This window comes from Hylobates moloch, unplaced genomic scaffold (assembly GCF_009828535.3).
Source record: "Hylobates moloch isolate HMO894 unplaced genomic scaffold, HMol_V3 SCAFFOLD_16, whole genome shotgun sequence".
Lineage (NCBI taxonomy): Eukaryota > Metazoa > Chordata > Mammalia > Primates > Hylobatidae > Hylobates > Hylobates moloch.
In genome coordinates this window covers 5,737,682-5,750,985 of record NW_026652291.1, presented here as the reverse complement: position 1 = coordinate 5,750,985, position 13,304 = coordinate 5,737,682, and the positions used below count along the sequence as shown (strand labels likewise).

General features: G+C 41.2%; 1 protein-coding gene across 2 annotated transcripts in view; it reads left to right on the top strand.

The window, feature by feature from the left end:
• Window positions 1–13,304, top strand: part of EML1 (EMAP like 1) — a 163,912-nt gene that overhangs the window by 57,798 nt on the left and 92,810 nt on the right. For both annotated transcript variants that reach the window (XM_032179899.2, XM_032179898.2), the window contains exon 2: window positions 4,591–4,773. In XM_032179899.2, the coding sequence (XP_032035790.1) occupies window positions 4,591–4,773 (183 nt within the window). The remainder of the gene's footprint in view (window positions 1–4,590; window positions 4,774–13,304) is intronic.

The following is a 13,304-nucleotide window of genomic DNA, read 5'->3' as shown; positions in this document are numbered from 1 at the left end:
TTTTTTTTTTTTTTTTTTTTTTTGAGACAGAGTCGTGCTCTGTCACCCAGGCTGGAGTGCAGTGGTGCGATCTCAGCTTACTGCAACCTCCACCTCCCAGGTTCAAGCAATTCTCCTGCCTCAGCCTCCCGAGTAGTTGGGACTACAGGTGGTGTGTGCCACCACGCCCGGCTAATTTTTGTATTTTTAGTAGAGATGGGGTTTCTCCATATTGGCCAGACTGGTCTCAAACTCCTGACCTCAGGTGATCCACCCACCTTGGACTCCCAAAGTGCTGAGATTACAGGCGTGAGCCACCACGCCCGGCCCTGGTGAATATTTTTATTCTTCAAGGACAACCCCTGCTTGATCCCATTTTTCCAAATACAGCTAATATTTTCTTTGTTCACTTACCACTTTATATATTTATATAACTTATCAAATCAGTTTAGAAATTTGTAGGCATGTGTCTTCTCCACTAGACAGAGAGCTTCTTAAGGATAGCTGTGTGGGCCAATCATCTTTTATCCCTAACAACTAATTTAATGCATGCTTCAAAAGAGATACTCATTTACCCATTTATTCATTAATTTACCAAATATTTATTGAGTTCCCACTGTGTGTTAGGTTGAGAGGCAAAGTAGTGAACCAACAGAAAAGATTCATGCTTTATGGAGCTTACATTTTGTTGACCTTTTCAGATAACCAGATTCTCCTTTTCTAAAACAGTGGTTTTAAAGCTATTATTTTTCCTCAAAGCCCTGCTTTAGCTGCATCCCATGTATTTTGCCATGTTGTATTTTCATTATCATTTGATTAAAATTTTTTCCAATTTCTCCTGATACCTTCTTTGATCCAATGATTATTTAGAAATATATTGCCTCATTTCCAGATATTTGTAGTTGATTTCTAACAATATCATTGTGGTCAGAGAACATATTCTTTCAATCTTTAAATTTATTCAGATCTGTTTAATGACCCAGAATATGATGTATCCTGAAAATGTACCATATGCACTGCTATTGTTAGCTACAGTTTTCTCTACATATCAGTTAAGTCAACACGGTTTATAGTGTTGTTCAAATATTCTATGTCTGTACTGGTTTTTTGTTTGTTTGTTTTAAGAGAGAATCTCATTCTGTTTTCGAGGCTGGAGTGCAGTGGCATGGTCATAGTTCACTGTAACCTTGATCTCCTGGGCTCAATGATCCTCCCACCTAAGCCTCACAAGTAGCTAGGACTACAGGTGTGTGCCACCACGCCCGGCTAATTTTTATATTTTTTATAGAGATGAGATCTTGCTATACTGCCCAAGCTTTTACTTATTTTTTTTATTAGTTGTTCTATCAGTTGCTGAGAGAGGGACATTAAAATCTTCAGGAAAAATTATAGAATTGTCTGTTTCTAACTTTAATTCTGTCAGTTTTGCTTCATGTATTTTAAAGCTCTATTAGGCACATATGATTGCAGTGTTTTTCTGATAAGTGACCCTTTTTTCATTATGAAATGGCCCTTTTTATTTCTGGTAATACATTTTGACATCTATTTTATCTGATATTAATATTGCCATCCCACCTTTTTATGCTTATTATTTCCATGGTATATATTTTTTCCATTCATATACTTTCAACCTATCTGTGTCTTTGTATTTAAAGTGTATCTCTTGTAGACAGCATATAGTTGGGTTTTGCTTTTTTTAAAAAAAAAATTATTCTGCCATCCTCTGCTTTTTAATTGGTGTGTTTAATGAAATTATTGCCTTAATGTAACATGTCATAGAATTATTGCTATATTGGGTTTGAGTTTAGCATTTTATTTTTTGTTTTTTACTTGTCTCTCTTTTTTGTACCTCTGTTACTCTTTTCCTTCCTTCTTTTGAATTATTTGAATATAGAATTTCATTTTAAATTTTCTGTTGGCTTTTTAGCTACACTCCTTTGCATTATTCTTTAGTCATTTATGAGGGATCACAATATACATCTGTGACTTTTCCACTACAGTTAATACTAACCCCTTACAGTTAATAATAACCACTTACATGAGATCTATTGTACAGTATTGTGACTAACATATATGTATAATTAATAACATGTATGTATTCTTGAGAACCACTAAGAGAGTAGATTTTAAGTGTTCTCACCACAAAAATAAGTATGTGAGGTAATGCATGTGTGTGTTAGCTCAATTGAGCCATTCCACAATGTATATATATATATATATATATATATATATATATTTTAAAACATGTTGTGTACAATATATACAATTTTTGTCAATTAAAGTAAATGAAAACCACTTATAATTAATGACATATACTTCATATAAAATATTGAAATCTTGCAACTCGTAGATCCATATTTACCCCATCTTTTATGTTATGGTACTCATATTTATTACATAAAAATACGTTATAAACCCTATAAGACAGTATTTTAATTTCTGTCTTTAAAAGTTTGAAGGTTCAAGGCTGGGCACAGTGGCTAACACCTGTATTCCCAGCACTTTGGGAGGATGAAGCAGGATCACTTGAGGCCAGGGATTCAAGACCAGCCTGGGCAACACAGTGAGACCTCACCTCTATAAAAAATTTAAAAATTAGCCAAGTGTGGTGGGGTGCGCCTGTAGTCCCAGATCCTCGGAAGGCTGAGGTGGGAGGATCACTTGAGCCTAGGAGGTGGAGGCTGCAGTGAGCTGTGATCACACCACTGTACTCAAGCCTGGGCAACAGAGTAAGACCCTGTCAAAAAAAAAAAAAAAAAAAAAAAAACTTAAGGTTTCATAATAACATAAAAGGAAAAAGGAAAAAAAATGAGTCTTTGAACCGATGCAGGTATTTATCATTTCCAGTGCTCTTCATTTTTTTCTGAGGGTCTGAGTTTAATCTTATATAATTTCTCTTTAGCCTGAAGAACTTGGATTAGCATTTCTTGCAGTGCCGGTCTTTTGGTGATTAATTCTTTCTGGTTTTGTTACTCTGAAAATGTCTTCATTTTGCTTGCTTTCTTGGAAGATGTTTTGCTGGATGTAAAATTCTGTATTTAGTTTTTTCTCACCTGGTACTTTAAAGATGTAGTTCCGCTCTGTTCTGGTCTCCGTAGTTTATGTTAAGTCAGCTGTTAATCAGACTGCAGTTCTCTTGTATTTAATATGTCATTTTTCTCTTTGCTTTTGGTATTTGTTCTTTATCTTTGGTTTTCAACAGTTTGACTATAATGTACCTTGAGGTGGGCTGTTTTGCATTTATTTTACTTAGTCTTTGATTAGTATTTCGTAATTGTGTGTGTGTGTATTTGTGTGTGTGTGTATACATAGATATATTTTTTTTTTGAGACAGAGTCTTGCTCTGTTGCCCAGGCTGGAGTGCAGTGGTGTAGTCTTGACTCACTGCAACCTCTGCCTCCTGGGTTCAAGTGATGCTCCCGCCTGAGCCTCCCAAGTAGCTGGGACTATAGACGCGCACCACCACACCCAGCTAATTTTTGAATTTTTAGTAGAGATGGGGTTTCGCCATGTTGGCCAGGCTGGTCTCGAACACCTGACCTCAGGTGATCCATTTGCCTTGGCCTCCCAAAGTGTTGGGATTACAGACATGAGCCACTGCACCTGGCCTGTAATTGTATATTTCTGTGCATTAAATTTGCACTATTTTGGCCATTTGTTTGTTTTGCTTTTGTGCCACTGCACTCCAGCCTGGGCGACCCTGTCACCCAGGGTCTTGCTCTGTCACCCAGGCTAGAGTGCAGTGGTGCAATCTCAGCTCACTGCAGCCTTGACCTCTTGGACCCCAAGAAACTGCCCCACCTCAGCCTCCTGAGTAGCTGGTACTACAGGCACATACCACCACACCTGGCTAATTTTTTTTTTTTTTTTGGTATTTTGTAGAGGCAGAGTTTTGTCATGTTGCCTAGGCTGATATCAAACTCCTGAGCTCGAGCAGTCTGCCCACCTCAGCCTCCCAAAGTGTTCTCTGTGTTCTCTGGTTGGAGCACAGTAAGTGAAGGGAAGAATGATGTAAAATGAGATTGGAGAGGCAAAGAAGATCATGGAGAGGTTTATAGACTCTGATAAGGAGTTGGAAATTATGATTCTATGTAAGAAAATATGATTACCATAATTGTAAGGGTAGCTTGCCAAACTCATATTGCTTTATCCTTCAGAGTCTTGACCGATGGATAGGGTGGCCTTGTGATTGTATGACCTACCTGTCAGTTCACATAGTTGGAACAGAAGCTAGAAGACCATGCAGACTGGGTTTCTGCAATATGTGGGAAGTTGAAGTGGACATATGCTAACATCCCTTCCACTGCTAAGGTTCTCTGATATCACTGAAAACAAGTTGGCCTGCATGTAGAAAAGTATAATGACAATTAAAACCACACTTTGTAATGAAAAGCGCAAATGTAGAGAATGAAAAGACCATTGTAGAATGAAGAGTTGTAGTTACACACAGCTAAAGATTTCATGTGATTTCTGCATAAGAGCAGTATCTTTAGTCTGTAAGGGTTATTATGTTAAAACAATGGGCTTAAAACAGTGTGCTAGATAGAGTATGTTTATAGACCTGATTTCCGGGGAACACTTAAAACTCACTTGATCCTTTCTTTGGTTTAGATGACAGCGCTTCTGCTGCAAGTAGCATGGAGGTGACAGACCGCATTGCTTCACTGGAGCAGAGAGTCCAGATGCAAGAAGATGACATCCAGCTGCTCAAATCAGCTCTAGCTGATGTGGTTCGGCGGCTGAACATTACTGAGGAACAGCAGGCCGTGCTTAACAGGAAAGGACCTACCAAAGGTGGGCATTTGAGTGACACAGGAACTTTAGTAAAATTGGTCTCATGGCAGAATCTTGCTCTAGCAAACACATTGTGCTCTTTAATATTGACAGAGAATCAAAACTTAGAGTAACAATAAAACAATCTTAGCACTGTCAACATAATCACACGACGTATGATAGTATTTTGGGGCTTGGTGGTGAATTGTATAGCTCAGTGATGTACATTTGTAGGTGATCATTAAATGCTTATTGAGTCAAGGAAGGAACAGTCCAAATGGACCACTGAGAACAGTTCTTTTTTTTTTTTTTTTTTTGAGATGGAGTCTCACTCTGTCGCCCAGGCTAGAGTGCAGTGGCGCGATCTGGGCTCACTGCTGTAGGGACCAACCCCACAGGGTTGGTGGGTCTCTCCCCGTGTGCAGAGACGAGAGGTTGTAGAAAGAAAGACACAAGACAAAGAGATAAAAGAAAAGACAGCTGGGCCCGGGGGACCACTACCACCAATGCGCGGAGACCGGTAGTGGCCCCGAATGTCTGGCTGTGCTGTTATTTATTGGATACAAAGCAAAAGGGGCAGGGTAAAGAGTGTGAGTCATCTCCAATGATGGGTAAGGTCACGTGAGTCACGTGTCCACTGGACAGGGGGCCCTTCCCTGCCTGGCAGCCGAGGCAGAGAGGGAGAGGAGACAGAGAGAAAGACAGCTTATGCCATTATTTCTGCATATCAGAGACTTTTAGTACTTTCACTAATTTACTACTGCTATCTAGAAGGCAGAGCCAGGTGTCCAGGATGGAACATGAAGGTGGACTAGGAGCATGACCACTGAAGCACAGCATCACAGGGAGATGGTTAGGCCTCCGGATAACTGTGGGCGAGCCTGACTGATATCAGGCCCTCCACAGGATGTGGAGGAGAAGAGTCTTCTCTAAACTCCCCCGGGGAAAAGGAGACTCCCTTTCCCAGTCTGCTAAGTAGCGGGTGTTGTTCCTTGACACTTTTTGCTACCGCTAGACCACGGTCTGCCTGGCAATGGGCATCTTCCCAGATGCTGGCGTCACCGCTAGACCAAGGAGCCCTTCTGGTGGTCCTGTCCGGGCATAACAGAAGGCTCGCACTCTTGTCTTCTGGTCACTTCTCACTGTGTCCCCTCAGCTCCTATCTCTGTATGGCCTGGTTTTTCCTAGGTTATGGTTATAGAGCGAGGATTATTATAATATTGGAATAAAGAGTAATTGCTACCAACTAATGATTAATGATATTCATATATAATCATATCTAAGATCTATATCTGGTATAACTATTCTTGTTTTATATTTTATTATACTGGAACAGCTCATGTCCTCAGTCTCTTGCCTCGGCCCCTGGGTGGCTTGCCACCCACACACTGCCAGCTCTGCCTCTCAGGTTCACACCATTCTCCTGCCTCAGCCCCCCGAGTAGCTGGGAATACAGGCACCCGCCACCACGCCCGGCTAATTTTTTGTATTTTCAGTAGAAACGGAGTTTCACCGTGTTAGCCAGGATGGTCTCAATCTCCTGACCTCGTGATCTCCCCGCCTCGGCCTCCCAAAGTTCTGGGATTACAGGCGTGAGCCACCGCGCCCGGCCGAGAACAGTTCTTTATCAAGATTCTCTGGGATGGAAAGAGCTTGCAGAAAGAACCACGATCCTTCGGGCCACTTTTGGAGGTTGTTCTACCTAGCTTTTTTTTGAAAGCTTTTATCTCTTTTTTTTTTTTTTTTTTTTTTTTGAGACGGAGTCTTGCTCTGTCACCCAGGCTGGAGTGCAGTGGCGCAATCTCGGCTCACTGCAAGCTCCGCCTCCCGGGTTCACGCCATTCTCCTGCCTCAGCCTCTCCGAGTAGCTGGGACTACAGGCGCCCGCCACCACGCCCGGCTAATTTTTTTTTTTGTATTTCTAGTAGAGACGGGGTTTCACTATGGTCTCGATCTCCTGACCTCGTGATCCGCCCGCCTCGGCCTCCCAAAGTGCTGGGATTACGAGCGTGAGCCACCGCGCCCGACGAAAGCTTTTATCTCTTATATGCACTTAGCTTATACTATCATTCAGTTCAGCGTAGCAACACTCGATCATATGCCACATTCAAAGCTCCGAGGCAAGCATTGGGGGTGCAGAGGTGGCGGGCCTCCCTTTGAGGAGCTCAGAATCCTATGTTATCATTAGCTTTTCCCCCTCTTCTAGCTGCAAAGCAAGCCACTCCCATGTAAAGTGCACTGTTCCTTTGGAATCTCCTCTGCTGTCCACAAGGACATCACCCGCTACAGAGCTCTGTCCCTGGTAGATTTCTGGCAAATTTAAGTCATCATTTCATGTCCCTGTGGCTCTTGGGAATTAGATATTAAAAAGCAATATTTGTGTTAAATAATTTTGTCATTATCTTCTTAGAAGATAATGGAATTAGACAATTAGACAATGTTGGAAATAAAATGCCTCATAACAATTTCTGTCCCGCTAGCTGGCGCCCTCATGTCTACATGAACTTGCGCATGGCTCGTCTTTAGCCAGAATCACTCTTCCTCGTGACTAACTATAGAAAAGACAATTCGTCTTCGTTGTAAGATGCCTTTGGCTAAAACGTTTTTTGAGATTACAACATTTAGATGTTCCTTTAAAAATACCTTTCATTGGCTAGGCACAGTGGCACACGCCTGTAATCCCAGCAGTTTGGAAGGCTGAGACGGTCAGATCACTTGAGCCCAGGAGTTCAAGACCCATCTTGGCAACATAGTGAGACCTTATCCCTACAAAAAATTTAAAAATTAGCTGGGTGTGGTGGCAAGTGCCTGTGGTCCCAGCTACTCAGGAGGCTGAGGTAGGAGGATTGCTTGAGCCTAGGAGGCCAAGGCTACAGAGAGCACCACTGCACTCCAGCCGGGTGACAGAGCAAGACCCCATCTCAAAACAAAAACAAACTAAAGGACTACCTTTCATTGTCATTTCAATTTAACTAATTATTTCACAGTTAATGTGTATTTTCCTTGGAGTTGGGAGGGAGGACTGTCTAAGGTTGTGTCTTTGAGTTTTTTCTCAAGTACTTGGCTGCATTTCCACACATCTGTGGGAAGAAATCAATTTCTTTGTCATCCCAGATAGTTATCACCAGCTCCGTGTGAGATGACTACACCTGTTGGGCTGATGTCTGCATTTTGAATAATCATTTTAAGTAATCTTTTTTCCTTCTGAGTTACAAAGTGATTCAGGTATTTTAAATAGAAACCGCATTATTTTAAGTATTCTTGACCTACCCAGCTTTCCAAAAATAAATCTGATGACTGCTGTGTCTGAAAGGGTACATTTGAAGGAGCTGCTTTATATAAAACTTCAGACTCCTGAAACTTCCTTATTTTTAGAAAACTACGGAAAGAAAATAACAGGGTATGCTCAAGAGTTTTGTTTTCTTGATTAAGAATGACACTTGAATTTCATAACTGCACAGAAAAATAAATTATTTCATAGTCATCGGATATTTCTTTATAAACATTCTTTTCCCAACTGAAAGCAAATCAAAGCTTAGTTGCCAGAAGGTCACACCAAGAAGTAGAAAAAAAGATTCACAAGAAAGCAGGTGAGTGGGCTGCATCCCCTGAATGGAGGGACCTTGGGCTCCCTACTTTCTGTGCAGCTAATTAGAGGACAGTGGAAACAGGGGCAGGAGGGGCGTGCCCGTGGGAGGGGTGTGCCTGCAGGAGGGGTGTGCCTGCAGCAGCTGCCCTGGCTGTGCTCATCTTTGAGGGAGCTGCCATGTGGACACTTGGGAACTGGTGCCCACACCTCTGTCTGTCTTTAGAGCTGACTCTCTGTGGTCGTGGTTGGGGTGGGGAGTCTTTTAGGCAAGATGGATTTTAGGCAAATCTCTGGTTTTAAGTGGCCACACAATTATCGCTTCATAATATTTTAGCCTGCCATCCTGATATAGACTTGAAGTAGCCTGGACACATGACATTCTTATTTTTATTTCTAAGGTTCTTGCTGTGTCGCCCAAGCTGGAGTGCAGTGGCGTGATCTTGGTTCTCTGCAACCTCCACCTCCCGGGTTCAAGCGATTCTCCAGCCTCAGCTTCCCGAGTAGCTGGGACTACAGGCACACGCCACCACACCCGGCTAATTTTTTTTGTATTTTTAGTAGAGACAGGGTTTCACCATGTTGGCCAGGCTGGTTTTGAAGTCCTGACCTTAAGTGATCCGCCTGCCTCGGCCTCCCAAAGTGCTGGGATTACAGGCATGAGCCACTGCATCTGACCTGCATTTTTATTTTTAAATATCAAGTGATTTTTTCCCCCAGAATTAGTTTTTCAATGCTTAGGGCTCACTCGGTATGTTGAGGTTTGGGTGTACAGCTTTTGCTGTCTGCCGAATGCTGGGGATGGCTGTGCCACCAAGAAGCAGGCAGGTACTCACTGGGGGTCCTGCTCAAAGCCAGTGCAGGAAGAGTGCATGTCTTTCTGCTGCCGCAGCCTCTACCTAGTTTTTAGGCTGCAGTCAACACTCACTGGCCTCAGTAGTACCTGTGGGGCCATAGATAATCATTCTGATTCCTTTCCACAATAATACTCCACTTATTTGAAGAATGTTGTCATGACCTCTAAGCTTTGACTATCATTCTTAATATGCCTTGACTAGTATAACGATGAGAACTGCAGGTTCATGGAAATAATTCACCAACAACTAAGGTCAAGGCTTCCTGAAATGGGGCGGGATTGTGGCCCACTGTAATGTGCTGGGCCTGTGGATAGGTATTCTGTAGAGAGGGAGCTGTCACTTGTTCCCCTGTCCCTGCCGTTGGCCTGCTTGCACCAGTTACCCAGGTCTTCTTTCCCTTGAGGATACTGCCCTGGGTCTTAGGATTTCCTCAGTCTCTGTGAGCTCCCCAGACTCTGCTTTCTCCCTTTCCTTTGATATTTTTTAAAATATGAAGAACGGGCTACCATATCACACGCCTTCACTGTGGTGAACCTCAGCCTGCAAAGCTGGCTTGGTTCATGTTGGACTTACTCTTGGATAGAATGACTTGGAATGTTTCCACTTTGCTGAGCTTGGATTACCATATAGTGGAGAAAAGAGAATCAAATGTTCATGAAGGGCTGTATTAAAATTCTTGCTAATACGGAAGTTTTTCAGAGTTGCGGTTGGAGTGGGGCAATACTCTGGTAGCAGAATACAGTGAACAGACCCCTTAGATATTGCTGTTGTGACTGTAAATACAGACAAATGATGGATGAATAAGAGAATCCATTGCAGCACTGTGCACAATGGAGAAAAACTGGATAGGAAACAGTAAGGGAGCAGCAAGCAGTAGGGGCATGGCCAGGAGATGATGGTGCCTCCATATGATTAAATACTGTGTGGTCTTTAAAAATGTTTGTGTTACTGGTACAAGAGGGAAAATGCTTATGCATTACATTGAGTCAAATGCAGGCTATAAAACTGTATATACTGTATCATTTCAACTAAATAGACAACATTTATGCAAAGAAGACTGGAATGAAGTACTGTATAGCAAAAGTAATCCACGGGTTTTTTCCCGAGTAATAGGGTTATGAATTTTTAAATACTTTTAGTTAGTTTCTAAATGTTCTGTGGTGTGTATTTCTTAATAAACAGAAGAAATTTGTGTTCTAAAAAATCACTTCTTTCTTTCCATTGAATCTGAGGTCAACAGCAGGGCTCATGGCAAATGTCAGGAGGCCTGGAGTTTGCTCACATGTGTTTTCAAGAAGACGGAGCGGTTTGGAGTTCAGTCAATCCATTGTATACACACACAGCTGATTTTCATTTTAGTGCAGGGATTTTTAAAATGTAAAATGTAGATGAAAATATGGTCATTGTGCCATGTATCTGGGATCATCTATTTTGTTATGCATTAACCAGTGAGTAGCTCATATTTCCCATTTGAAATTTTGCTTGTTTGTTCAGACTAGTTAGGCAGCTTCCTTTTTAAAGTACTTTAATATGAAATACTTTAATGTGCCTTTGCAACTTTTAAAATCAGTTATATCAACTAGTGGATCTATGAATTAGAACACCAAAGAATTATAATAATTATTGGCTTCATTAATTAATGGATCAGAGAATTGCTAAATATAACCAGAAGGCTTCTGTTGGAGAGGTTAATAAGCAAGTCAGTCCTGTCATTCCAAGACATCGAAACCCTCTAGCCTCAGAACATAGCCTCGGCAACCACTGTGTCAAAAGCCCACCACAGATTTTTAGCTGTGAGAAGCCTGTGCTACATTGGCACTTAACACTGATATTCAGAATACTACTCAAAGGTACCATGTATTGATTAAGGGCTGGACTTTGCAGCAGACATTTTGGATGTATTTGCTCATTTCACCCCTCCACGTTTCTGTGAGGCAGCTATCATTGTGCCCATTTTATAGATGAGAATGAAGCCTCTGGGAAGTTTAGTGATTTGCCCAGGCTACACAAGAGCCAAATCTGGGACTGGACCCCAAAGCCCAGCTGGTGTGTTCTTTCTGCCATCTGCATTGCCTTGCTGTGCATGCCTCTAGCAATATTCCATAAGTTAGCATTATTCACATTAAACCAAATATTTAAAACATGAATATAATTTGAAAATCTTTTTTCAAGGTTTAATTTGATTTGCAAAGTGTGCCAAATACATTAGATCATATTCAGCACATCAGCCATTGTGTGAAATATTATGTTACGGTCTCTTCGCAAGTTTTATTGGGTAGGTGCAACTGACAAATTAAAATTTTTAAGCTCTTGGCAGTCAATGACATTAATGAATAATTAACTTAGTTCTTTATCGTGGTTAACCAAAATTAAGGAGCAAGTGGCTTTTGCTTTTTCTCTTGTCTACTGCACTTTCTCCTTACAAATTGGCAAATTACAGAAAAAAATCTTTTCTCTTTTGCTCTTTTAGATAGAACATACTATAGTTTCTTTTGTTTCTCTCATTAGCTGCCCTCTCCAGTTTAGATAGGTATTCTGTAGTGATTTATAGAAAAGGGTTTAGTAGATGTTTGTAGTTTTTCAGAGATTAAAAAAGATGGTTCAAATTTTGTATTATGAAAATGTTCTCAAATGTGTACAAAAGTAGAAAGAGGAGTACCTTTTACCTGCCATTCTCATTTATCAATATGTGGTCAGTCTTCATTATGACCCTCTCCCACTACCCCGTCACCCCATATTGGATTATTTTAAAGCAAACCTAAGGCACTACGTCATTGTATCTGTAAATATGTCAGTATGTATTTCTAAGATATAGACTCTTTTTTAAAGTCCATAATGGCTGGGCGTGGTGGCTCATGCCTGTAATCCCAGCACTTTGGGAGGCTGAGGCAGGTGGATCACTTGAGCCCACGAGTTAGAGACTGGCCTGGGCAACATGGTGAAACCCCATCTCTACAAAAAATACCAAAATTAGCCTTGTGTGATGGCGCGAACCTGTAGCCCCAGCTATGCTAGTGGCTGAGGCAGGAGGATCACTTGAGCCCAGGAGGTCGAGGCTGCAGTGAGCCAAGGTCACACATTGCACTTCAGCCTGGGCAACAGGGCAAGACTCTGTCGCAAAAAAAAAAAAAAAAAAAAAGGCAAAAATAAAAATAAAGTCTATAATACCATTATTAACTTAAAAACTAATAATTTCTTAATATCATTTAATAGCAAGTCAGCATTCAGATTTCCCTAGTTGTCCAATGAATGACTTTTTAATAGCAGTTTTATTGAAATGTAATTCACATACCATAAAATTGACCTTTTTAAAATGTACGATTCATTGATTTTTAGTATAAGTTGTAAAACCATCACCACTATCTAATTTTAGAAAATTTTTATCACCCGCAAAGAAACTCCTCACCCATGAGCAGTCATTTCCAGTTGCCCCCTCCTCCCAGCCCCTGGCAACTACTAGTCTACATCATGTCTCCATAGATTTGCCACCTTGGACGTTTTCTGGAAATGAAATCATACAATATGTGGTCTTTTCCCTCTCTTCTCCCACTTAGCATAATTGTTTTCAAGGTTCACCCATGTTGGAGCACACATCATTCCTTTTCATTGTCAAGTAATATTCCACTGGATGCAACATTTTGTTTATCCATTTATCAGTCAGTGGACATTTCGGTTGTTAATAAATGACTTTATGAAATCAGCTCATTAATGTCTTTTTCCCCATTTATATTTCTATTATATTGAATTTTTAATGTTCCGGGATTCTTGCACTCCTAGACCCATGCCTAAGAATTCAAATGAAAACACATGGTACAATGGACAGCCCCATCTACCTTGATTCACGTGCCTTTTGATAATTTCGAAACCTTTTTAAAGTGATGCAGTAAGAGACAGAGTTTTAACTCTGCTGTAGGGCTTCAGGTTTCTGGCCAGTAGATACAAAGTAGCACGCTCTCTTGTTCTGAACCTTGCTCTTTTTACTTAGCAGTGTGGCCTACAAGGCATTCCTTTGCAATGTCTAGAGCTCCTCCTCATTCCTTTTTTTTTTTAAGACAGAGTTTTTGCTCTTGTCGCCCAGGCTGGAGTGCAATGGCGCGATCTCAGCTCAC